The sequence below is a fragment of the Saccostrea echinata genome, unplaced genomic scaffold (assembly GCF_033153115.1).
Source record: "Saccostrea echinata isolate AGI-Se365-2 ecotype Australia unplaced genomic scaffold, CSIRO_AGI_Sech_v1 ptg000054l, whole genome shotgun sequence".
Taxonomy (NCBI): Eukaryota; Metazoa; Mollusca; class Bivalvia; order Ostreida; family Ostreidae; genus Saccostrea; species Saccostrea echinata.
In genome coordinates this window covers 63,270,932-63,298,404 of record NW_026889803.1, presented here as the reverse complement: position 1 = coordinate 63,298,404, position 27,473 = coordinate 63,270,932, and the positions used below count along the sequence as shown (strand labels likewise).

The 27,473-nt window shown below is 35.8% G+C and overlaps 1 protein-coding gene and 1 non-coding gene across 2 annotated transcripts; both read right to left on the bottom strand.

The window, feature by feature from the left end:
• Nucleotides 1–207: 207 nt before the first annotated feature.
• LOC133205084 (serine-rich adhesin for platelets-like) lies at nucleotides 208–15,279 on the bottom strand. The gene is given in 4 exon segments (XM_061340825.1): nucleotides 208–407; nucleotides 607–694; nucleotides 999–10,921; nucleotides 15,219–15,279. Coding segments are annotated over 4 exon segments (10,251 nt in total). The 3' UTR covers nucleotides 208–228.
• Nucleotides 15,280–24,204: 8,925 nt separating this feature from the next.
• Nucleotides 24,205–24,288, bottom strand: Trnal-cag (transfer RNA leucine (anticodon CAG)). The gene has a single exon. It is a non-coding gene; the product is annotated as a tRNA-Leu (tRNA).
• Nucleotides 24,289–27,473: the final 3,185 nt, after the last annotated feature.

Below are 27,473 nucleotides of genomic sequence, written 5' to 3'. Positions count from 1 at the left end.
TTAAGTTACATAAAAACAGTACAAAATTAATATAAACAGTAAAACCATGTTTTTAATAAACTTCATTATAGCAAAATTCATCTTAAGACAAGATTTAGATTATCAGGATCAATTTAATTCCTTATTTCTGTAAAATTAATCATCCTTTTAACAAGTTTTACCAAATGATTATAAAATTAAAAAGACAGATAACAATAACACATTGGCAATACTTTAAAAAGTTTTATATCAGATACATTGAAATTGCACAACTGTCCACTGACCGTTTCCTCGACATATGACCGTCATGTCCACCTCTGGAGCATTTGAACTTTTTCCTTGGACACATTTATATTTAATTTTTGAACCAACATGTATCAAATAGTCAGACGTATAAGCATTTGCAAGTGTTGGAGGCTTTGTGCAGTCTGTCGATAAGAAATGAAACACCTATGGAAAATGCTTTCATAATAACTCAGCTATAAATTGATAAGTATTTATATCATTGACAATTTTCAAAATTGTAAATTTACAGTACGAGCTCTGGAAATTAAATCATTTTTACAGAATAATTTATAATTATGCCGTTCATTACTACAAAACATTGATGATTGAGTGAATACTTACTAACAATGATACATGCTGCTCTACTGCGCAACTCTACACACCTCTCCTGTGGTCCACATGTTTTGTTCCGACAGTAACCTAACATCGTCTGATAAATTTCAAATATGAAGTGTCTGAGTTAGCAATACTATGTAAGTATATGTTATCAATTACGACCTAGAGTGATTTTTAATTACAGACTATCCACATGTTCTTTATGTTTACTTCTATCTACCTGTACAAAATGAGTAACACCTTCCATGGAAGAATTACTAGTACCTGAATTTTCTCTGAGAATCATATTAAAATACATATTTTTAATTTAGACAGTACATTTGAGAAAAATACATTATAACATCATCAACTAATAAGGAGAGTATATATATATATCATGATAAAAAATGGGTACATACCTTTGGCCACTGATCCTTGCGAGTGAAGAAATACCCTTTCATTTCATGTAAACTCATCGAATCAGTTGATGAGGCTGAATTTAATTGACATACTCTTTTTTCTCTTATAAAATTGATAGAATGGCAGTCCACTGTTTTTAAACATTCCATAGCACACAACTGGAGACCTGAACTGTACTGCTCCATTATAACATGACCTGATAAAACAACACCGTCATACACTTCCACCATGTCGTTCTTTACTGATATTCGGATGGGCTCAAGTTTGATGAAAGGTTTATTTGATGTTGGTGTTGTCGAGTGCCCTGTAGTCGATAAACCACTACTTAGTTCAGTTGACGTCATTGTTGTTGATTCTACTCCTGTTTCTTTTGTAGTAGTTATTGCATTAGTCGTTATTCCATCTGTTATTATAAATGGCGATCCTTGTTCTGTTGTAAGAGTTTCTGTGGAGATTGTCTCCATTGTATTGGTAGATACTTCTGATGTTGTACCTCCTGAAGAAGTTTTTGAATTTGTTGTCATTGATATAGATTCGGTTGATACAATTATATTTGTTGCTGATTCTGTTAATAATGTTGAAGACAATGATAAGGATGACGAGGTTTCTGATTCTTTTGTTGATAATGATGTTGACAACGATGATCCTTGTTCTGTTGCCAGTCCTAATAATGATGTCTCTGTTGCCACTCCTACTGTTGATGTCTCTGTTAGAAATCTTTTTGATGGTGTATCTGTTGACAGCCCTGTTGATAATGAGTCTGCTGACAGACCCGTTGACGATGTCTCTATTGCCATCCCTATTGATGATGTCTCTGTTGACAACCCTTTTGATAATGTGTCTATTGACAGACCTGTTGATGATGCCTCTGTTGACAGCCCTATTGATGATGTCTCTTTTGACAGCCCTATTGATAATGTATCTTTCGAAACTCCTTTTGATAATGTTCTATATTGTTCTGATAATGTTGATAGTTCTATTGATGATGTTATTGTTGAAAGCCCTATTGTTGATGTCTCTGGTGATAGCCCTGTTCGGTATGTCTCTGGCGACACTTCTTTTGATGATGGCTCTGTCGGCTCTCTTCTTGATGATGTCTCTGTTGATACTCCTTTTAATGATGTCACTGTTAGCACTTCATTTGATGAAGTCTCTGTCGACACGTCTATTGATGATGTCTCTGTTGAAACTTGTGTTAATGATGTTTTAAGTGACAACCCTAAAGTAGATATCTCTTTTACCACTTCTTTAGATAATGGTTGTGCTGAAACCTCTATTGATGACACCTGGTTTGACAATGATGTCTCTGTTAACAGCTCTTTTGATGATCTAACTGTTGACATCCCTGTTGATGACGCCTCTGTTGACAACCCTATTGATACTGTATCTGTTAACGACCCTATTGATGATGTCTCTGACATTCCTTCTGATGATGTGTCTATTGACACTCCTATCGATGATATCTCTGTCGATATTCCTATTGATGATGTTTTTGTTACCACTTCTTTTAATGAATTTTGTGTTGAAACTCCTTCTGATGATACTTCTTTTGACAGTTCTGTTGATGGGGTCACTGTTGACAGCCGTATTGATGATGCCTTTGTTGACATCCTTATTGATGACGTATTTGTAGACAGCTCTATTGATGATGTTTCTGTTGACGGCTTTATCAATGGCATCTCTAGTGACAGTATTGAAGATCTCTCATCGGATGACGTCTCTGGTGATAGTCCTCTTGAAGATGTCTCTGTCAACACCCATGTTGATGATGTCTCTGTCGACACTTCCATTGATGGCGTCTCTGTTGCCATCCCTATTGATGTTGTCTCTGCTGACAGCTCTTTTGATATCTCTTGGGAAACCTCTGTTTGTGGTGTTTCTGTCGAGATTCTTTTTGATGATGTCTCTGTTGACACTCCTGTCAATGATGATTCTTTTGACACTCCTACTGATGACGTCTCTAGTGACAGCCCTATTGATGATGTCTCTGTTAATAATACTTTTGATAATGTTTGTTTTGAAAATCCTATGGATGATGAGTCTTTTGACGGCCCGATTGATGTATCTGTTGACGGCCCTATGGATGATGTCTCTCTTAACATCTCTGTTGATGATGTGTCTGTTAACAGTCCTGTTGGTGTTGACATTCCTTTTGATGTCTCTGTTGACACTGCATTTGATGAGGTCTCTGTTGACAATCCCTTTGTTGATTTTTCTGACGACACGTCTATTGATGATCTCTCTATTGATAACCCTATGGACGATGTTTTTGTTGCGCTCCCTATTAATTGTGTATCTGTCACCATTCCTTTTGATAATATTCCTTTTGACATTCCTGTTGATGATGGCTCTGGTGAAGCTGTTTCTGATGATGTGCCCATTGACACTCCTTTTGGTGGTGTCCCTATAGATAATCCTATTGTTGATGTCTTTGTTGTCAGCCCTATTGATGATGTCTCCCTTGACAGCCCTAATGATGATATCTCTGTTGACACTCCCATTGGTGATATCTCCGTTGAGATCCCTGTTGATGATGTCTGTTGGGAAACTTCTTTTCTTGAAGTCTCTGTTGATTCTCCAAATGATGATGTCTCTGATGACACTGCTATCGATGATGTCTCTGATGAACCTCCTATAGATGATTTCTCTGGTGACACTGTTATCGATGATGTCTCTGATGACAATCCTATCGATGATGTCTCTGATGACACTCCTATGGAAGATGCCTCTGATGACACTCCTATAGACGATGTCTCTGGTGAAAAACCTATCGATGATGTCTCTGATGGCACTGCTTTAGACGATGTCTCTGATGACACTCGTATAGATGATGTCTCTGATGACACTCCTATAGACGATGTCTCTGACCACACTCCTATAGATAATGTCTCTGATGACACACCTATCGATGGTGTCTCTGATGACACTCCCCTCGATGATGTCTCTGTTGATGGTACGTTTGATAATGTTTGTGTTGAAACCTTTTTTGATGGTGCCTCTTTTGACGGACCTATTGACAGCGATACTAATGACGTTACAGTTGACATCCCTGTTGACACTCCTTTTGATGATGTCCCTATAGACAATCCTATTGTTGATGTCTTCGTTGTCAGCGCTATTGATGATGTCTCTGATGACACTTCTTTTGATGATATCTCTGATGGCACTCCTATCGATGATGTCTCTGATGACACATCTATCGATGATGTATCTATTGATGGTATGTTTGATAATGTTTGTGTTGAAATCTCTTCTGATGATGCTTCTTTAGACGACCCAATTGATGTTTCTGTTCTCAGTGGTATTGATGACGTTACTGTTGACATCCCTGTTGATGATGTGTCTGTTAAGAGCACCATTGATGATATCCCTGATGACATTCCCTTTAACGAATTCTCTGTTGACACTCTTTTTGATGATGTCCCTGTATACACTTCTTTTGAAGATGTTTCTGTTGACAGCCCTATAGGTGACATACCTGTTGAAGATGTCTCTGATGAAACTGATTTTAATGAAGTCTCCCTTGACAGTCCTTTTGACGACGTTCCTGTTGACAATCCTATTGTTAATGCATTCATTGTTATCCCCATTGATGATGTCTCTGTCCACATTTTCTTTGATGATTTTTCTAACGAAACTCTTAATGATGATGTCTCTGTTGACAACCTTAATGATGTCGTTCCTTGGGACACTTCTTTTGTTGATGTTTCTGTGGGAATTCTATTTGATGATGTCTCTGTTGATAATCCTGTCGATGATGTCTCTTTAAACACTCCTACTGATGATGTCTCTAGTGACAACCCTTTTGATGATGTCTCTGTAAACAGTGTTTTTGATAATGTTTGTGTTGAAACCCTTATTGATGAAGCCTCTTTAGACGGCCCGATTGATGTATCTTTTGACAGCGCAATTGATGATGTTTCTGTTGACATTCCTGTTGATGATGTCTCTGTTAACAACCCTTTTAATGATATCTCTGAAGACATGCCTTTTAAGGATGTCTTTGTTGACACTCCACTTGATGACGTCTTTTTTGACATTCCATTTGACGAAGTCTCTGTTGACACTACTTTTGATAGCGTCTCTGTGGACACGTCTATTGATGATCTTTCTGTTGACGGCCCTGGTGACAACCCCATTGATAATGACTCTGTTACTTCTTTTGATGATGTTTGTGTTGAAACCCCCATTGATGATGTCACTGTTGCCTTCCCTATTTTTGATGTCTGTGTCACCATTCCTTTTGATGACGTTCCTGAAAATCCTGTTGATGATGGCTCTGGTGAAACTTCTGTTGATAATGTCTCCATTGATGCTCCTTTTGTAGATGTATTTGTTGTTAGCTTTATTGGAAATATCTCTGCTGACAGCCCTTTTGATGAAATCTCTGTCGAAATTTCTTTTGATGATGTTTCTAATGAAACTTCTACTGATGATGTCTCTGTTGACAGCCCTATTGCTGATGTCCATTGGGTCACTTCTTTTGTTGATGTTTCTGTCGATATTCCTTTTGATGATGTCTCTGTTGACACTCCTTTTGATGATGTCTCTGATGACACTCGTATTGAGGATGTCTCTGGTGATAACCCCTTTGATGATGTCTCTGTTAACAGTTCTTTTGTTAATGTTTGTGTTGAAACCCCTACTGATACTGGATCTTTTGATTGCCGCATTGATGTATCTGTTGACAGCCCTATTGATGATGTCTCTAATGATATTCCTGTTAATGAAATGTCTATTAACACCCCATTTTGTGATATGTCTGATGATATTCCATTTGATGAAGTCTCTGTTGACACCCCCTTTGATAATGTCTCTGTTGACATTTCTTTTGATAAAGTTTCTGTTGACACTCCTTTTGATGAAGTTTTTGTTGACACTCCTTGTAAAGATGTCTCTGTCGACACGTCTATTGATGAAGTCTCAATTGATAGCCCCATAGAGGATGTCTCTGGTGACAACTCTATTAATAATTTCTCTGTAAACACGTCTTCTGGTGATGTTTGTGCTGAAACTCCTATTGATGATGTCTCTATTGCGTTCCCTATTGATAGTGTCTCTGTCAGCATTCCTTTTGATGATGTCCCTGTTGAAATTCCTGTTGATGATGGTTCTGGTGAAACTCCTTTTGATGATGTGTCCACTGACACTCCTTTTGATGATGTCCCTGTTGGCACACCTATTGTTGATGTCTTCTTTGTAAGCTCTATTGATGATGCGTCTGTTGACAGTTCTATTGATGGTGTTTCTGTTGACAGTTTTATTGATGCCTCTATTGATTCGCCTATTGATGATGTCTCTGTTGACACCTCTGTTGGTGATATCTTGGACATTGTTTTGTCCGATGATACTCTGACTGACGTCTCTGTTGACACCCCTATTGATGATGACACTGCCGCCCAGCCTATTGATGAAGTTTCATGAGACACTCCCATTGATGATTTCTCTATTGACAATCCTACTGGTGATGTCTCTGTTTGCAATTCTATTGATGATGTCTCTTTTGACAGCTCTATTGATGATGATTCTGTAAACACTCCTGTGGATGATGTCTTTGTTGCCTGCCCTATTGATTGTGTCTCTTTCACTTGTCTTGATGATGGTTCTTTCGACACTTCTCTTGATGAAGTCTCTGTTGAAAACCCTTTATATGATGTCTCTATTAACATCCCTGTTGATAATGACCCTTTTGATAACCCATTTGATGATGGCTCTGTTGACACTTCTGTCATAGATTTCTCTGTTAATACTTCTTTTGATGATGTCTCTGTTAACATACCTTTGGATGACATCTCTTTGGACATTCCTATTGATAATGCATCAGTCGACATCCCTATTGATGAAGTCTCTGTCGATACAAAATTCTTTGTGAGTACTTCTTTTGATGATGTGTCATTTGACACTTCTTTTGATGATGTTTCTGTTGACACCGCTATTGACGGTGTTTCTGTTGCAGTTACTTTTGAGGACTTTCCTTTTGATGATATTTTTGTTGGCTCTCCTTTTAATGATGTTTCTGTTGTTTTCGATGGTGGCCAGGAAGAGATGGAATTATCTTCTATATCTGTGGTAATTACTCTTATTGTTGTTGTTATTTCTGCTTCAATTGTTGCTGATATTGTCGCATCTTCTGTCAATAACGTTATTGCTCCTGATTTTGTTGTATGTTTCGTTGGTTTGTCTTGTGACGTCATCGTTGTTGGGGCTGTGTCACTGCCCGTTGTATATTCTTCTCTTGAAAGTAATGTTGACGATGATGATGCAGTATTTGCTTCTGTTCTTAATGAAGTTGGGTCTGTTGTTGATGATATTGTCTCCGATTTTGTTTCTGTCATTGGTGATGATACTCTTTTTGTAGTTGGGTCTACTATTAATGACGATACTGACGCTTTCTCAATTCTTGATTCTGTGTTTGGTGAAAATGGCGTATCTGTCTTTGATTCTTTTAGCTGTGTTGATCCACTTTTTGTAGCCAAAGATGATTCTAAAACTGTTGTTGATTCTGTCATTGATGACAATTCTGTATCTTTTGTGGATTCTGTCATTGATGATGATGCTACGGCTGTTGATACTATCAATGGTGATGACCCTATTTTTGTAGTTGATGATAAAGCTAAAATTGTTGATATTCTCACTGATAAAAATTCTGTCTCATTTGTTGAATGTGTCATTAATTGTGATGCTCTTTCTTCTATTTTTTCTGTCACTGATGAGGACAATTTCTCAATTGGCAAGTCTGTGTTTGGCACTAATGATGTTGATTCTGTCAATGATGATGTTTCTTGTTTTTCTTTTACTGGTAAGATGTCTGTTTCTGTTATGAATTGTGACTTTGATGATGATTCTGTCCCATTTGTTGAATTTTTCGTTGGTGATGATGATGCTGTTTCTGTTGTTGATTTTTTCATTAATAATGAAGCTGTTTCTATGGATTCTTCTGTCAATGGTGACGATGCAGTTTCTTTTGTCTCTGTCTTTGACAGTGATGTTGTGTGTTTTAGCATTGGTGTTGTTTCATTTTCTGATATTGTCGGTGTCCTTGTTGTTGATGCCGGCATTGATGTCTTTTTTGTTGAGCCTCTTATTGATGATGAGACGAGCTCTTTTGTGAATTCTGTCACTGGTGGGGTTAATGTTTCTGCCGTGGATCTTTTCATGGATACTGCATCTTCTGTGGATTCTGTCAATGGTAAGGTTACTGTGTCTGTTGTTGATTCTCTTACTGGTGAAGTTATTGTATCTCTTGTGGATTCTTTCTTTGATGACGATGCTGTGTCTGGTGTGGATTTTTTCGTTGGTAATGATACTGTCTCTTTTGTAGATTCTGTCATTGATAATGGTAATGTATCTGTTGTGGATTCTCTCAGTACAGAGGTTATTTTATCTCGTGTGGATTCTTTCATTGATGACGATGCTGTGTCTGGTGTGGATTCCGTCACTGGTAATGATACTGTCTCTTTTGTAGATTCTGTCATTGGTAATGATATTGTATTTGTAGATTCTGTCATTGGTAATGATATTGTATCTGTTGTGGATTCTATCCCTGATGAGGTTATTGTATCTCTTGTGGATTCTTTTATCGGCGATGATACTGTGTCTGGTTTATATTCTGTCACTGGTAATGATACTGTTTCTTTTGTAGATTCTGTCATTGGTAATGATATTTTATCTGTTGTCGATTCTATCACTGATGAGGTTATTGTATCTCTTGTGGATTCTTTTATCGGCGATGTTACTGTGTCTGGTTTATATTCTGTCACTGGTGATGATACTGTGCCTGTTGTGGATTCTGTGACTCGTGAGATTATTGTTTCTGTTGTAGATTCTCTCATTGATGATGATTTTTGCCTTTCTGTCGAGTCTGTCTTTGTTGTTGATACATCTTGTATTGTTGATTTTGATATTAATGATGTTTCTGTCTTTGAAAATGCTGTTTCTATTGCTGATTCTGTCCTTGATGATGATGTTGCTGTCTCTGTTGTTGACTCTGTCATTAATGACGATGCTGCCTCTGTTAGCAAAGGTGTTGCTTCTTTTTCTAAAATTGTTGTTGACTCTATTGTTGATCCAGTCATAGGAGATGACACTTTCACTTTTGTTGACTCTGTCATTAATGATGAGGCTGTCTCTATTGATGATTCTTTTGTTGGTGAGGATGGGATCTCTTTAATTGGTTCTGTCTCTGATGATGATGTCTCTGTTAGCATTGGTGTTGTTTCTTTTTCTAATACTATTGCCTCTATCGTTGTTTGGGTTATTGGTGAAAATTTTATTTCTGTTGTTGTTTCTGACTCTGTTGGCATTTGTGTTAATTTATTGTCGGTCATCAATGATGATTGTGACAATGTTGAAGATTTTGTAATCGATGTTGATGTTGTCTCTAGAAACAATGCTGGTTTTGCTGATGACACTCTTTCAAATGACGACAGTGTCATTTCTGATTCTTTCATTGATGAATTTATGTCTACGTCTTCTACTGATTCTGTTTTGATCGGTGACCATGAATCCTGTGTTAATAACAATGTGTTTGATGTTGTGTCCTCCAATACTGGTATTGTTGTTTTTTCTAGATCAGTTGATCCTGACAGTTTTTGCTCCATTGTTGTTACTTCAACCCATGTCTTAGTACTTGTGTTTGTTTCCGCTTCTTCAGTTGTTCCTGATTGCGTTATGGTTGTGCCTTTTTTTTGTATTCCCATTGTTTTTGATTGTTGTTCTGTAGTGTCGGTTGGTTGTAATACTAGTTTTGTTTTGTCGATGATTGTGGTTAACTCTGTTTTTGATTTTATTGTAAGCAATGCTTTTGCTGTCATTCCTTTTGTTGGTTTATTTAAATCTGTTTCTGTTGATATTAATGTTGTTTCTGTCTTTGTTTCTTCTGAAGGATGTATTGTTTCCGATTCTGTTGTCAGTAATGTGGTTTCCGTCTTTGTTTCTTTTATTGGCATTTTTGCATCTGATTCTGTTGTCAGAAACGTTGTTTCTGTCTTTATTTCTTTTGAAGGTTGTATTGTTTCCGATTCTGCTCTTTGTAATGTTGTTTCCGTTTTTGTTTCTTTTATTCGTGCATTTGTACCTGATTCTTTTGTATGTAATGATGTTTCTGTCTTTGATTCTTTTGTGGTTTGTATTGTTTCCGATTCTGTTGTCAGTAATGTTGTTTCTGTTTTTGTTTCTTTTGTTGGTGGATTTGTATCTGATTCTGTTGTCAGTAATGTTGCTTTTGTCCTTGATTCTGTTGTTGGTGGTTTTGTATTTGATTCTGTTGTTAGTAACGTTGTTTTTGTCTCTATTTCTTTTATTGGTATTTTTATATCTGATTCTGTTGTCAGTAATGTCGTTTCCCTCTTCGTTTCTTTTGTTGATGGTTTTATATCTGATTCTGTTGTCAGTAATGTCGTTTCCCTCTTCGTTTCTTTTGTTGGTATTTTTGTATCTGATTCTGTTGTCAATAATGATGTTTCTGTCTTTGATTCTGTTGTTTGTATTTTTGTATTTGATTCTGTTGTCAATAATGATGTTTCCGTTTCTATTTCTTTTATTGGTATTTTTGTATCTTTTTCTGTTGTCAATGATGTTGTTTCTGTTTTTATTCCTTTCGTTATTGGTTTTGTATCTGCTTCTGTTGTCAGTGATGTTGTTTCTGTCTTTGTTTCTTTTGTTGGTGGATTTGTATCTGATTCTGTTGTCAGTAATGTGGTTTCCGTCTTTGTTTCTTTTATTGGTATTCTTGTATCTGATTCTGTTGTCAGTAAAGTTATTTCTGCCTTTGTTTCTGTTGAAGATTGTATTGTAACTGATTCTGTTGTCTGTAAGCTGGTTTCTGTCTTTGTTTCTTTAATTGGCATTTTTGTAGCAACTGATTCAGTTGTTAGTAATGTTGTTTCCGTTTCCATCCTCTTTGACATAGGTGTGGTAGTATCTGTTGTTAAAGTAGATTTTTGTATGTTAATAATGGTAAATAATGGAGATAGCACCTTAAGAGAATATAGCCATGAAGGTTAGTGACCAAATTCAAATTGAAATTTGAGTTCTAGATTAAATACGAAATTCCGGCCTATTCCAGCATATATTCGCCCAGCGAAGCACCCAGGAAAATTATCTTAACACATTACATTCAAATTTTGCCCCAGACTGTTGCATTTTATAAATGCGTAAATCGACAATAACGGGTAATTTTAAAGTATTATGTAACTGCTGATCTACCTGATCAATACATATGGCTTATGGTGGGTTTGACCGGTCAACAGGGGACTTACTTCTTCTAGGCACCTGATCCCACCTCTGGAATATCCAAGGATCCGTGTTCCATGCTCTCTGCACTGAATTATATTGTTTATAGATTTTTTGACGTCGATCACTATTCGTTATCTATTTTACATACTGTTTTCAATATTAAATGTACCAATAATTGTTATATGTACCTTGACCTATGGAGAGAACGATTATAGGCATTATGCCTGCTGTTCAATCCATTTCATTTGTAATGAATAAATATATTTTAAACTATTCGTTATCTTCACCTTTTTTCATACATGTGTAAGTACATCTGTATTCATATGATGAAGGTAGGATTTTACCTTTAACAAAACTTCTTTACAATAAGGTTGAATAAATTCAGTAATTATTACAAAACTATATTACATATGATTTAACTGCTAATAGTTTCATTCAATAAAAATTACAAGAAATACACCCTACTAGATTTTTTCTATTTTATCAAAGTCTGTTTACTGAATAATTAAATCGAGGTACAATCATTCATCAAAGTGTTGTGGTAATACACACACTGGACAGTATTGCTAACACACCACTTATTGTTCTCGTTTGTTAATTGAATATTTACCTAATCGACACTAGTATATCTAATATGTCGTCTTTCTCAATAAAGTTGGATTGACAAATGTCTTGGAGTCATGACAAGATTCTTAAATGACCTCCTCCCCGGAACCAATTCTCCCACGTGCACTGAGCACCGTTTTTTGCTAATTATATGAAGTTGGTGATTGAGGTTGCAGCAGAGGTAGTTCCCAGTGAAAAACAAATAATATATAACGATTGATTATCATATCGCTTAAAAGTCAATCAGTGCCTTTGTCTCCATACCCATACTCCATCTAACATCGGTTGTCTCAATTATGAAATTGTATTGTGTTGACTACTTAATGCTGTGGTTTTCTGTAGAAAACATTCTTAGCTTTGTTATGCTATTTGCACTAATTTTTCACCAGAAGAAAAAATAATCTTTGTATTGTCTTACTAGTAATTTTTTTTCTTACAAATTTCTCCAAAGGAACGCTCTGCAGACCCCATACTGACAGCCTCAGCACGCTCCTCTAGGGTCAAACGCCACATACAGTGTAAATGTTTTCTGAGTTTTTTTTAAATTAGTACAAAGATTAAGAACACAAAAACAAAGGAAAAAAATCGTGTGAGCACGATTTTCATTGTTTTCAATGGAAAGGTTACGCTTTATTTAACATTGTAATTTATCAGTTAAGGCATTTAAATGTTTCATTTTTTACTTTGGTAATATATCCATTTATCAAATACATCATAAACAAGTTTTGAATAGAAAATATTCATTTTCTTTTGTGGTGCGTTAGCAATTTTGTCTAGTGTACAGAGGTGACAAGCGTAGAACATCGGTAAAAAAGGTGTATATATAAACCATCAAAACAGGGGTGAACTGACTTTCTACTAGTGTTCTCGGTAATCTAAGCAGTTTTAAAAGATATCTAAAAAGAGATACTTACAATTAAACACATTTTCCAGCTCCGTTCTTTCAACAGTATTATTGAATCCTACGGTGTGGTGGACAATTACAAACATCCAAATAAATAAAAGATAAGAGTCATTCCACAAAATTTCTTTTAAATCCATGAAACTTTTCTTTTTTGAAATTTTTTACCGTGTAGAACAGTCAAAGAATAGATATTGTTAGGTTCTGTATAATGTACAATAAACAAAAATTAAATTGTAAATTTACAAAGGAAAATTTTAGCCTCCAAAGCATGCTTTATCGAGAGACATGGATATAACTTCAACAATTAGATTGTTGCTGTAAGTGATTATTAGATATACACAATAGTTACTGTTACAGTTATTGTCCCGTGACATCCCTATAATAATAATTAACGGAATTAAAATCAATATTAGCCATTAACATTAAAATACGAAACCACCGTCAGCTTACTGTAAGTAGCTGAGCCTATTACAAGGGTAGAGGAAATGCTTGGTTTAATTATTTTTCATTTTTCACGTACTGTGATAAGTTCCTGGATTTGGTTTGCTGGAATTTCCGAATTTCTCTTAAAATCCATTGAAATTAAGCATCTGATGCTGCAAATTGGTGTCTTTTTTTCAAATTCCGACAGCTTTATTGCTTTTATTCTGCAATTCTGTTGCTCTTAATTGAATCCAGGTAACCAATAGAGTGTTAAATTAATTCATCACTGAAGCCCGAGAATGTCAAGACTCTCAAAGCTATCCGGTGTAGTATACATGTACAGTAAAACTTGTTGAATCCGGATGTTGTGCATTCCGGCATGTTGTTCAGTCCGGCGTAATATTTTAGTCCCTTGAATTTTCTTTATAATTTATGTTTAATAAATGTTGTTCAATCCGGATCTTGCCTATTCTGTAAACCGGCCGCTATTTTAAGAACTAACTGCTCATAATTAGTACAAATTATCTCCTCTAATCCGGCCACTTATTTTTACCTGTGCCCGCTGGTCATTAGAGAAGTCTCGCGTGGGGTAATTATTGTCCCGTTAATGATCTATCCTGTATCGACAGTTTAGATTTTAACAAACGTGATTAAGAAAAAAATATCGATGGCTCAAGTACGGCGAGGAAACTCGCAAAAGAACGAGTGATAGTGATGGTTGCGTGTAGCATGTCTGTAGAAAAACTTGGAGACTTATTCATTACCTCCTTTCTACTTTCGTTTTGCGTGCTCGAAGTGCAATTCGAATTACTTCCCTTTGTGTCGCTAGTTTACAACGACCATAACGACAGAAGATTTTGGTCCAATATTCATTATAACATTTGAATAAACAAATACCGTGTCTAAATATTCAATTTTAAAAGAAAGAAATTAATAAGGAATCTGTCCCTAACAAAATAATATTTACAGCTACGACGAGGTTTTGGAGCGTGTTCAAAACATTGAACGATTTTCAAATTTAATAAATGACCAAGAGATATAAAACTTAAACAGAAATGAAAATTCTGTAGAACAAACAAAGTTCAAAACAAACAAAATAGACGATTTTTCAAGTGAAACCTAAAAAATGACACATTTGAGAAAGTATTTATTTACCACTCTTTGTTTATATCTATGTAATTTTTAATTTGCTATAACGGTTCAATTTTCTCCAATCCGGATGTTGTCTAATCCGGCGAAAAATTTTGGAACCACTGGTCACCGGATTAGACAAGTTTTACTGTATATATTTAATCCCTATTAAGATATAGACCGAAATCATGGAATTGACTCCTTCCCCTTTATTTGAACCGGGCCGTAAAATCATGAACTCAAAACGGGCAATTTTTCATCGATACATACACAAACGAAAATTATTGAAACTAAATTTATTTCTTTTCATTTTTAATATGTGTAGGAGTTTGATCTTGAAATTAGGTCAAGGATAAGCACTGCAAAAACTGAGTTTAGAGGAGGGTATTTGTTGTAATAGCAGGTACATTGTATTTTTTAAGCCTATCTGCATGGGTAAAACATTTATAATTTGCTTTATCAACACTTTTTCATTGCTTTAAGTCATATTCATATTGCACAAACACCCTGGTCTATGTAAAAATCACTAACATATGCTAAAACTTTGTTGATGTAGTGCTTTGGTAAAGTTGTCTGTTTGACAAAACATTCTCAAACCCTTGATATGCGGAAGTAAAACCTTCAGTGAATTGTTGCTTACGACTTAATGTTGATCATATTGTGGATCTTGACTAGAGGTCATATTTCAAAAGTTAAGGTCATTGGGAATGGCGTTCGAGCCTAAGATAAGAGTGTATTTAAACTTGAGTATGTTGTTGCTGATGACCTAAAGACATCATGATTCTGCCTCAAGGTAATAGATCTCGAGGTTCACGGTAATGGCTTGAAGGTTAATAGATAAGGCAACGGGTGTAACTGGGGAGAAAAACAACAGTCAAAAATAATAAAGAAATTATATTGTAAAATTTGAGAAACGTACACTTTTCAATACTTTATACAACCATTCCCCAGGATAAATTGAAATCCAGGATTTTTGACATCATAGACAGCTGCTTTTTCAATAAAAATGGAACTCGTAAATATACTTACCTTGTCATTGGTCATTTACAAAATTATTTTCTTAAAAAGCACTCTGATTGTACACACAAGTACTCTGAAGTTGATATTGAAAAGATGCTTGAGTTTCTGATTGACAATATCTATGTAGTTTTTGGAGATCAGGTCTTCCAACAATCTGTTGGAATTACCATGGGTACCAATTGTGCCCCATTATTAGCAGACCTATTTTTGTATTCATATGAAGTAGAATTTATTCGAAAACTTCTACATGAAAAGAAGAAAACACTTGCTGTGGCCTTCAACTCGACATTTCCATATATCGACGAGTTATTACCAATTAACAATAGTTACTTTCATTCATATGTCGACTCGATATATCCCAGTGAGCTTGAAATAAATTGTTTTTCACTTGTGCCAGTGGGATTTTTGTGCAATAATTAAGAAAATTTAAAAGTGTCCGTCACGTGATCAACAGAGTCATGTGACATCACAAATATGCTTTTTCTCAAAACGTTATTAAACTCTCTCCACAAATTTACTGCAAATGTATACATAGATTACAAATTGATATCAAAATCAAGCTCAAAATATAATAGTGTATTTCTAATGCATATAAACCTACGGACAGCCTTAACATAGCCGCGAGACGTATCAGTTCCGGGAATCGCCATTTTTGCTATGAGACAGATCAATTTCCGTGAACAACGAATATAAGATGAACAGCAAATATAAGATGTTATTCAGGGGAAGAAGGCGGATAATAGAAGCAGTGAGATTGGTACCATCTTTTTGGTAAATTTACAAACAATTTGAACATACGTTTGAGAAAAATCCGGATATTGGTCTCCTTGTCCTTTGATTTTTAATCCGATTGGAAACATATCCGAGTTAAAAGTACTGGAAATAGGATAACATTCCTCCAATTCCGAGTCTCCTAAGGCAACATTAGTCGGAAGGACTTGGAAGAATTGTTATTTGTTCATCCACACTCACAAGAATCTCCGTACAGCAGGTCTTTGGGAAGTGGCTTCTAACAGTGACATATAACAAGTGAATGGAAGATACTGAAAGAATGACTTTTCTTGACCTATTAATTTGGGAGACCCCTCTGGCCAACAGGGGAGTTTTTCTTCTCTTTACTACTCTACATATCTCGGGAAAATATTTTACTGCTTTTTTGAGGAGCCCTTCCTCAACCCAACTGGAAAGTCTTTTTTTATTTTCATCTTCTTTTAAGCCGTACTTTATTGACAGCATTGATTCCTGTAATTTTCACCGCCTCCTTTCCGTGGGTCTATAGTTACTCTTTTAAGGTTTACTTTTTTTCTTAGCAAATCAATTTGTGTTTTGTCACAGGCTGTCAAGACTTCTTTGCCTCCTTTTGAGTAAATCTATGGAAAAATCCTCTTTCCGTTGATCATACGCATATCCGGAGCGATTAGCGACTCTTTGACGAATCTTACGAAAAGTTGCTACAAATCCCTTTGGTATGCCCTTGACAAACTAACCAGCCTTGTTTTCTTCCACAGGCCTAATATAAGATTTCCAATAGGAATAGGAGAAATTTAAGAATAAGGGGAAAAAATGAAAAGTCGTTTCCGTGTCCTTTGCCATTATGATACGCGAAATTTCCGTGTCCGCTCTGTCTAAACAAGCCTGGATGATACTTCATGTCTCGAGAGTTTTGTATAACTGACTCTAGTGCACTTGGGTTCGTTCCTGCTTTTTATACCAAAGCATGCAGTGCACCGGACAAGTAACCGATCCCAGCAGCACGTAACAGGATCGTTTCATTGGACTTTCGAGATTGAATACTGTTCGTTATCTTCATATTTCATCAGTACATCCATCAGTAGACTTTTCTAATGAAATATGGAGATAACAAACAGTATTCAAGCTCAAGGTTTCGATTGCTTTCGTAGTGCGTGAGTGTTTTAGTTTCTTTCAAAGTTTGAGCATATTTTAATCAATTAGGAAACCGGATGATTTCTCAAGAATTGGGATCTCATATTATCATTTAATCCAAGACTGGAATCGCAAACATATTATCCTCTAAAAGTGGTCTACCCTACTTTATTCCACATTTTGGATTTCTTTAAATGTTCTTATAATAATTCAGCTTTCTTTTGCATGGGTTTATTCAAAATTTTGATGATTTGTTCATCAATCTCTAGAGCAGGGGCAGCAGTAGCTTTGGCTCCCGAGTCAGCTGCTGGTTGTGCTAGTGCTGCAGTTGCTGCAGCTGCTTCTCGTGCTGGTGCTGCTGGTAGTGCTGGTGCAGCTGCTGCTGAATTTAGAAGAAATAGGCTACTGTCTGGCTTGTTGTAAATAGTTCTGAAATCAATGACGTCCTTGGCCATGAAAAGCGAATTTAAGTTCTGGAGTTAAATCCATTTTCGTTTTATTCCTGACCTAAACTTATGGTTCGATGGAAATTCGGGGGATTTAGGTAAATTTCCCTTTCTTTTAACATGGCTTCGAAAACTAATACTATTTTACGATTCATTTTTTCTTTTCCTTCTTTCTCTCATTTCTTTATAGGCAGAAAAAGTGGCTCCAAAGAGTAAGGATGCAGCCAATAAAGCTCTTCTTTTTGGACGGATTGGGGTTTTACCAGTCTCCTGAAGATGTGTTTCTAAGGAGTCAGTTTTCCTTTCTGGGCCGAAGTGAGGGGATAACACCCCCTTTCAATAGGTTGTATACGATCTCGGAGATCTTGAGAACACAATCTCCAGAACATTGTTTCAAAATTGCCGTGTTTAATTGAACGGAACAATAAGGGGTAGGTTAGACTCTTAAAAGAGGTAAATGAGGTTTTAACTGTGTGGAAAAACTCGATGTCTTCGCTCTTTTCTGAGGAACCATCTCTATCAAATGAGTTTCGTACCAAAAGGTCACAATTTTTTATACCCTTTCTCAGGGAGGAGCATACATTCCATGTTGGGATTCTCTTGTCGATTCTCTATTTTTCAGGGTGATGTAGACTTCTGAGCACCATCGACATTTATATCTCTTTTTTAATGATTACTTTATGAATAGAAAATGTCAGGACTGAAAGAAAGCTAATCCTCCAAATATCGAAGGTCCTGCTGGTGTAGTTTGATAGGACTGGCCTCAGACATTGACTCGAGGTATCAATTCAAATCTGTTATCGTCTGCCTTCAGGGCCCATGGCACGATTCATTTTCAATTCGGCTTGTTTCTTCAATAATTCATCTGAATTTTTTTTCCCTTTGTTCTCTGTGATACTCCTTGATTTCCCTTCTCAAACTTTCGGGCATGAATTTGAGCTAAGAGTCATCTGGGGAGTTTTCTTTGTTTTTCAGTGACGTATTTTTTAAGGAGTCCCCAATGTCTTCTGTCGAGCCACGCTTGCAGCTCTCAACATCCAGTCGGAAAGAATTCTCTTTGTAGACTTATTGCCTCTAACTAGCATACTTTTCAAACTACGAGGATGTTGTTTATAAGGCGTATTCCACTTGAATAAATGACGAGAGAAGACATCTTGAAATTCTGCTCCTCGGTCTTGATCACTAGCAAACCAATTCAATAAGGCCTTGTGGCCTAATTCAATGAAATGACCCCGCTTGTCGGGATCTGGTTCATTTGACATTTATAAAACATTTATGAAACAAAAATATCAGCAGTCTCGTTTAAAGTCATCATTTCGTAAGTTCTATGGTCGATACAATGACCTTGTCAGCAAATACAATTTATCATTGAGTCAAATGCTGACTGACATTTTTCATACTAATTGTTAGGCCATTATTTACACTCTGAATTGTCGACGGATTTTTCTGTTATTTCCCGGTCATGACAAGGAGCACACAGCGGGTGTGACCGGTCGGCAGGGGATGCTCACTTCTCCATGGTACCTGATCCCACCTCTGATGTTTTGGAGGTCCGTGTTTGCTCTGCACCTATTTTGTAATGTTTAATGGACATTTGAGCTTGAATACTGTTCGTTATCTCCATATATTTCATTATACTAATTTACTCTTGACACTGAAAGGTCGTACCAAGACAAAAATGACATGTGGTGGTTGTTCATTTTTTATTTACACTTTTTGTGGCATGTATACAAAACAATATTGATACATTTAATTAATTTCTCGATCTCAATTCGTCGAGAATCAGTGGATTCAGGTCTAGAAAAAATACCCGTGAGGAATACTGATGAAATTTTTATAAGCCGACATCAAATGGAGGCCTGTCTAATTGTCGACTTAACATATTAATCTGAGATTTGTCTCTGGGATTTTTAACATGACTAAATAATAAATTGGTCCGATGCTGAGAAGCTCGATTGTAAATTTCTGAGTGATGTAATTTACACTGGTATTCCGATGATAAGCTTTTGGGTAAACCGCTCCACGATAGATTCGATGGTTTTTTCCTCCCATCATGTTGAAAATGAGTAAGTGAGGAATACCATATTGGCCACTCATTTCTAGCCGTCTCCGGGAATGTTGCAGATGAAAGAAACCTGATCTGTTAAAGAGATTTAGGCGAATTGCCATTCTCGATAACACCAATTCCGCAACAGGTGTGGTTCAGTGTAGTTTCTTGACAAATTCGGTTTTTCCAGATTAAGAGGCTCCTGTTATCACCCTGGTAAATTCGTGTCACATTTGAAAGAGGACAGCGTCTTGTATCATTGCATGATGACAAATGAAGGGGTCTCTTCTTCCAGTCATTGTCCCATCTGCCGAAAAAAGTACACAACGCCTATTTCTCTGTTGACTATAAATATAGTAAACAGAGAAATAGGCGTCGTGTACTTTCTTCGGCAGATGGGACAATGCTGGAATTCAGTAGCACACAATACAGCAACATATGTGTCGTCAAGTCTGTAATACTTCCTCTAAACAAATGTAACATTTCCCTCGAGCGTGGATAGTTAAAACAACATTGCAATGTCCTTCCTTTTTCCTGCAGTGCGAAAATTTACCTATGGCAGTCCGATTTAGTGAGCAGTCTGATACAAAGTGTAATATCGACAAAAACAATATGTCTCACCTGGAAGGGGAGACATAATATCAGACTGTCTATGTATTGATGTCCTTCGATTGATTGATTGTATGTTTGTTAACGTCCCGTTCAAGAATTTTTCACTCATATAGAGACGTCACCATATACCGGTTCAAATTTAGACATTTACTCGGCACTCGGGGCTATTGAGCAGTGGGGGATCTTTACCGTCCCAACGCCTTCCGTGACACGGGCCTCAGTTTTTAAGGTCTCATCCGAAAGACCCGCAACTTTCACTTCAAAGTGCCAAACACTTGGCGAAGGAACAGTTGCTACCTATTTTTTTATCGACTTAGGTGATTTACGGCCTGTTTTTTTTTTTATAAACTTAATCTCAATGTCTGTATTTAAAAATTAATGAGCCTTCAGCATCTGGTTTTTTTTCTTTGTTTATTCAGTTCAAATCAAAGTTCACATTTGCATTTTCCTTTCCATTCCACAAATATCATTCACTCATTATGTCTGTGTCACAATCCGATGCATTACTTTCAGATCTATGCATTTTTTTAAGTGAGTAAAATTTCTTCCCCAATCTCCATTCCAAACAATTAAATTACTTCAGATAACTAAAAATATGTAGCTGATTAAAAAGAATGTTGAGTAGTTTTCATTCAAGCCTGCTTCTTGAAAGAATTGCCTCGATGGTCATTAACTCTTTTGTGTCTTGTTACAATTTCCAACTGTCTCAAGTATATCAATTTAAAGGGCAATTTTAAGTACCATATATGCCTCATGACTTGTACATGAAAAAATAGACAGTTTTCGAACTGTCTGATTTTTTTCATACAGAACTGTATTAGGCATATATCCATTACGGATTCTTCCTTTTTGTTCAGCCGATATTTAACGTCATGAAAAGCCTCGCATTGTCTGTTGATCTTAAGCGTTTAAGAATACATTCATCACCCAGCCTCGTTCTTTATACTGATGTTCAAAAATCATTTAGGGTTCCAATAGGCATATTCTACCCAAGGATCATCCTCGGGATCCCAACTGTCTTAAGTCATACCACAGTGAAATCCTACTGTGTCCCCTTTAGTAAAATTCGGCCCGTGTTAAGCCTGCTATTAATCCCTTTAAAGGCTCATGCTCAAAAGTAGCTTCCCTTTTTTCATAACAGGGCAAATGATGACGCGGAGATTCACGTGGCTCCTTATAATCATCAGCCAATGACAGCCTTGATAAATAAGAAGTTTTGTTTGGATATTTTTTTATTTTAAAATAAACTATAAAGTCATTATCTTTTCAATAAGATATATTTTATTCGAGAAATGCATTTTCTTTCATTTATATACTGGGGTTTTCCAGAGATTTTTTATTAAAAACACAAACGCATTGATATAGGTATACATGTTTTATTCAATATGTACAGACAATATTACAGTTTACCATAAGGTAATGTGTTATAAGTGGTCTATCATTTGTCTCTTCAAATACCTCTCTTTATTGTTTATTGTTTGTTATAGTTCCAGCAGAAAAGGCTTGTAACAATGTCGTCTATGTTTGTAAGGCTCAGTATCATAAGTGTATTTAAGAAGAACCTGGTTATAATTCTACGTCTAGAAATCCAGCTTATATATACTCATAGTTCACTTTCTAAATATGAAATTCTTCAAAATCACATTTACGTCTTTAAGACTTTTATTATTCTAGTCAACTAAGTTGAGCTCGATATACCCTACCTATACTGCGTTCCAAAACTTCATAAGAGTTCTTACCAATATAGATACATTGCCGGATCCAGCATTTGCTCTGCCAACCCACTATCTGTACTCCTCAAAAAAATACAAACAACTGTAAAGGAGAAACTTCAGATGTGCTGTGCTACAGCATATTCTGGAAGATATGATATTATCATTATAAATGATGGAGATAACGAATAGTTTTCAAGCTCAAAGGTCCATTCAAACAATTCAAATCAGGAGCAGAGCAAACACGGACGTCTAAAACATCAGAGGTGGGATAAGGCCCACATGCAGGTGATAGGGTACATTGCTACATAAGTAAGGGAGGTTGAGGATTGAAAACTTGAAGTCATTTCCTTTATCATAAAGTGTTGTTGTTAGGTTACCAATAACGTCTTTTTTCCAATAAAATATCTAAATATGAAACAGATGTGTCAGACCCTGTGGTATCTTTTATTTCAAGCTCACTGGGATATATCGAGTCGACATAGGAATGGAAATAACCATTGTTAATTGACAATACGTCGTCGATATATCTAAATATCGAGTTAAAGGTCAAAGCAAGTGTTTTCTTCTTCTCGAATATAAGATTTTGAATAAATTCTACTTCATATGAATACAAAAATAGGTCTGCTAATAATGGGGCGCAATTGGTACCCATGGAAATTCCGAAAGATTGTTGGAAGACCTGGTCTCCAAAAACTACATAGATATTGTCAATCAGAAACTCAAGTATCTTTTTAATGACAACTTCAGAGTACTTGTGTGTACAATCAGAATGTGTTTAACAAAATTATGTGGCAAATGACCAATGAAAAGGTAAGTAAATGAACGAGTTCAATTTTTATTGAAAAGACAGCTGTCAATGATTTCAAAAAAGCCTGGACTTTAATTCATTAAAGAGATTGGTTGTATAAAATGATGAAGAGTTGTATGTTTTGATATAATTAAATTTGATAAACTTTTGTAATTTCAATTTTTTTTAAAGTTCATTGGATTTTTTAAGTGTCCACATCTGATTTACACCACTTTTTGAATATTCCTTGGAATTTTAAAGTATCAACATCTGATTTACTCCACTTCTTGAATATAAATTAGATGTGGATATTCAAAAACTCCAGGACTTCTAGAAAATTTAAATGCATCAATTTTTTCAAAATTCAGTTACATCAAAACGTACTTATTTTCTAACTTTATAATATCATTCCTCACGATAAATCAAAAACTAGGCTTTTTGATGTCAAAGACAACTGCTTCTTCAATAAAAATGGATCTCGGAAATTGTCATATCTTGTGATTGGTCATCAACAAAATTACTTTGTTGAAAATCACTCTGATTCATAAATAAGTACTCTGAAGTTTATACTAAAAGGATGCTGGATTTTCCTAATTGACAACATTTATGTAGTCTTTGGAGACCAATTCTTCCATCCGTTGGGCATAAATAATTATGCTCCTTTATATTCGTCTGATGCAGAATATAAAAACAACATGAGAAGAAAACTCTTGCTTTGGCTTTCGATTCGACATATAGATATTTCGGCGACGTTTTATCATTTAATAATAGTTATTTTCATTCAGATATAAATTCGATGTAACCCAGTGAATTTGAAATAAAATACACCATAGTGTCTGCCACATCTGTTTCATATTTGGATGTTTTACTCATTATAGACGATAATGACCAACTAACAACTAAACCGTATGACAAACGAGACGATGTCAGCTTTTCCCATTATTTATGCAGTAATATCCCACTATCACCTGCATATAGTGTTTGTGTCCCCCAACTTATTCGATACCAAAAAAGCATGCTCTGAGTATGATCAATTTTTAAACCGTAGCAAGCGTCTAACAAATAAGTTGATGTTAAGGGGTTTTCAACTATATTGTTTCAAGTCAGCATTTTGCAAATTTTATTTTTGTGTGATTTTTTTTTTTTTTTTTTTTTTTTTTTTTTTTTTTTTTTTTTTTTTGCTCATTCGTATTTTTTTTAGCTTTATAAAATTGATCGCTGTTCATTATTACCGCCAATTTACATTATAAAATCATGTCTGGAACCTTTGACCGCCCTTATTTAGGACACGTTCGCCCCCGGTTGTTTATAGTTATTCACAACCATTCGATGCAAATTCATGCAATCGAAAACAAGAATTAAGCTTTGTGGTTAATGAGGAAGAAAAAAAAGTTTGTCAGAAGTGGGATTCGAACCCACGCCGGGAGAACCCGACTGCGACCTGAACGCAGCGCCTTAGACCGCTCGGCCATCCTGACCTGTATTAATAACGGGTTTTAAACGGGTGTAATTTCAAAAGAGCGGGAAATTTCTGCTCTTACACGTGTTTGAAATATATTTCTGTGTACCATGGTCATGATGATGTCCAAATGAGATCACTTATCTCAGGAAAATTGTTTAGTAGCACATGGGGTATTGTTTCTGCAGCGAAATGTTGTTTGATACTCATTGTTACTGAGTCATTTCTCTGATCTTTATTTTTCTGTTTTTCTATTAGATCATTCCTTGTTATTTGTGATAGAACCACTTGTTTTTGTTCTTTTATAGTATTTCCACAAAATGAAAATAGATCCAATATGTTGGATATTAGAAAATTAGACATTGTAATTTACAACTCATATATCGTATTGTCACCAATACCCATTATCAGCCTTTAGAACCCCTACAAATGACAACAATCCATGATACAATGCTATGGGCATTCCGAGTAACATGTACACGTGCACACAGCAATGTATGAAAAGTAAACAACTGTTTTGACAACTATTTGTATTTCCATAACCTGGGCACTCCTTTTATTAATCGATGCGTGTGAACAATAATAATACACACCGCCAGCCAATCACAACTCGAATAAACATGGATCACGAAATAAAAACATGTGCTTGTTATTTACGCTCAATAAACAAAAATATTTGATTTCTCCAAAACAAACAACAACTATAACTACAGATTGTACTCAGCTTCACAATCTGACAATATTTGTGTTAATACAGACTTTATTATTAGAAAATATTTTAGCCTATAACTGGAACTATATTTTTACGCGATAGTAGAAAAGGGTAAACAGTCGCATTTATCAACAAAGAATTTGCCATTCACAGTACCGGCAAACCTTGCGTGCTTTATACCGGTATTAGCCGGCGTGTTTTTTCAAAAAGAAGCGTTAAACGCTGGATAAAACACATCTAAAAATGAAAATTTCGGTGCAAGGATTTCAACATAACATAAACAAAGACGATCTTTCAAAAGAAATGGACTATTTAATAGGAAAATTACAGAACAATTGCATCGCACGATGTCGACATCGGGTCAGAACGTCTCCATACTGTGTTGTTAAACAGTTGAAGACCCACGCAATGAACAGTAGCTCATCTTTCATCTCATCGCCTCAACATATCTTACCCAAGTGTTCAAAATGTCTCGCAAGGAACTGTTGTTGTTCGTTGGAAACTTCAAAGAGTGCAATAAATGACTCAGTGACTCTACTTAAACAACTTCTCAGGGAACAAACACTCATTCAGGAAGCCGTCCATCGCCTGCAAACTCGGACCTCGTCGAGAGAAGAATTTAATTTTGACCACGAGTCCCCATCACGACCCTGCGCTGCCTACAACAGTGATGAAAGTGAAAGTGAATCTGATGTTGAAATATAGTGAAACTGTATAAATTTATTTCCTCAGTGCTTTATAGAGATTATTTGTAAAGCAGAACTGACCATTTTCTAAAGTAAAAATCTTCATATCTTATGTCTTAAGTAGGGAGTGGAGTTACATGGTTGTCTCAAAGACAGATAATAGATGTCTAATCAACCTGTTTGGGCAAATTTAAAAAATGTGTATCATTTGGACGTACAGTGGAGACTTTGATTGTGAATGGCTTGACTTACAGCTGTTATATATGAATCTTTTGTTTTGTTTGTGTGCTTTTTGTGAGAATTGAGGTTTTGCATTGTGTTTACATGCTACTGTACATTTGTATTTACTTTACAATGATTTTTTCAATTTAGTTTCTATTTGTGTGCTTTTCTATTTTTATAAAAGACTAACTGAAGATTATAAATAACTTATGTTTGATTGAATTTTAATGTTTGTTTAATGAAACGTTTAGTTTTTAAGTGCCATATAAGTCATTTATATAATTAGAATTTAAAAAACAACAAACATAATAGGTGTCTGGTCATAGCGGCGTAGGAATACTGTCTGGCTCGTTACTATGAAAAAAAAAAATAGGTCGGATCAGGTCAGGTCGCGTAAACAAAAATATTCCGGTGTCAATGATCTCTCAAAACATGTTCTCGTTTACCTCATAAGTATGAATATTCATGAATGAAAGTAATAAGTAAAGTTCTGTTTTTACACATGGGCGTAAGCGTTGGTTACAACTACTGAACTAGGCATTTTGAAATAAGTGCTTTATATATTATTTTGTACATTTTGTGAAATATTTACATGATCTTTGTTATTATTATTTACACCACATCTGAAAGCAATGGATCGAATTAAAGTTGATAAAGAAGTCAAAAGTAGTCATCATTTCTTTTTGTCGTAGTTTGCGGTGATACGGTCCATCTGCGTCATCGAAAACAACAGTGTATAGTTGTTGCCCTGGGGCTTTAACTATATTGATGTGCACTAGGTGTCATCTTTGTAAACTTACTGACGTTGAAGAGCTTTTAAACAATGGGTAATTCAAACTGAAAAATATTAATGTAAGTAATGTTGCGATTTATGGCGGACACAGAAAGTGTGAGTGTTTAACCCACTGCTTTTTTTTTCAAACACACAAAATGTTTATCGTACGTTGATTTTTTTTCTATTTGAAAGCACAGAAAATAGTGGAAATTCCGGTGGATTCGCCCCAGAACAAATGAAGCGAAACTGGAAAAAGTAATTAATATAATACATAATGCATTTTCTGTCGATTTTCAAACCCTAAGAAAACCACAAGCTTCGACTCCCTCCCAAAGCCTGTCTTCGTTTGAAGTCTGACACCCCCTCCTCCCCAGAACATCTATGAATCACACGAGCATCGCATTCTCTGTTCAGAGTTGTCGTTCCCGCCAGGCTGCCACACACACCGAGGTGTTGGGAGCGTAGCGGGACAACTCTGGATAGAGAATGAGGAGCATAGATGCTTGATTTTACAAAATACCTGTAAAGAAACGGAAACAAAATGAAATCGAAAGAAAAGAGAAAAAAGACGGGAAAAGGAAACGATGTGCGAGCAAATTATTAAATTAATGCTGATATTATAATAATATTGTTTTAAAGCAAAACAGTCTGAAGCAAATTGTAGGGGGGGGGGGGTTAACTTTTTTAGGTCACTCTGATGATCTATTGCTATGTTTTTGCCCGTTGACGTGCGTCATGTGTCCTCCGTCGGTCGTAAACTTTTGAACATTTTCAGCTTCTTCTCTGGAAACGCTCAACCAGTTTTAGCA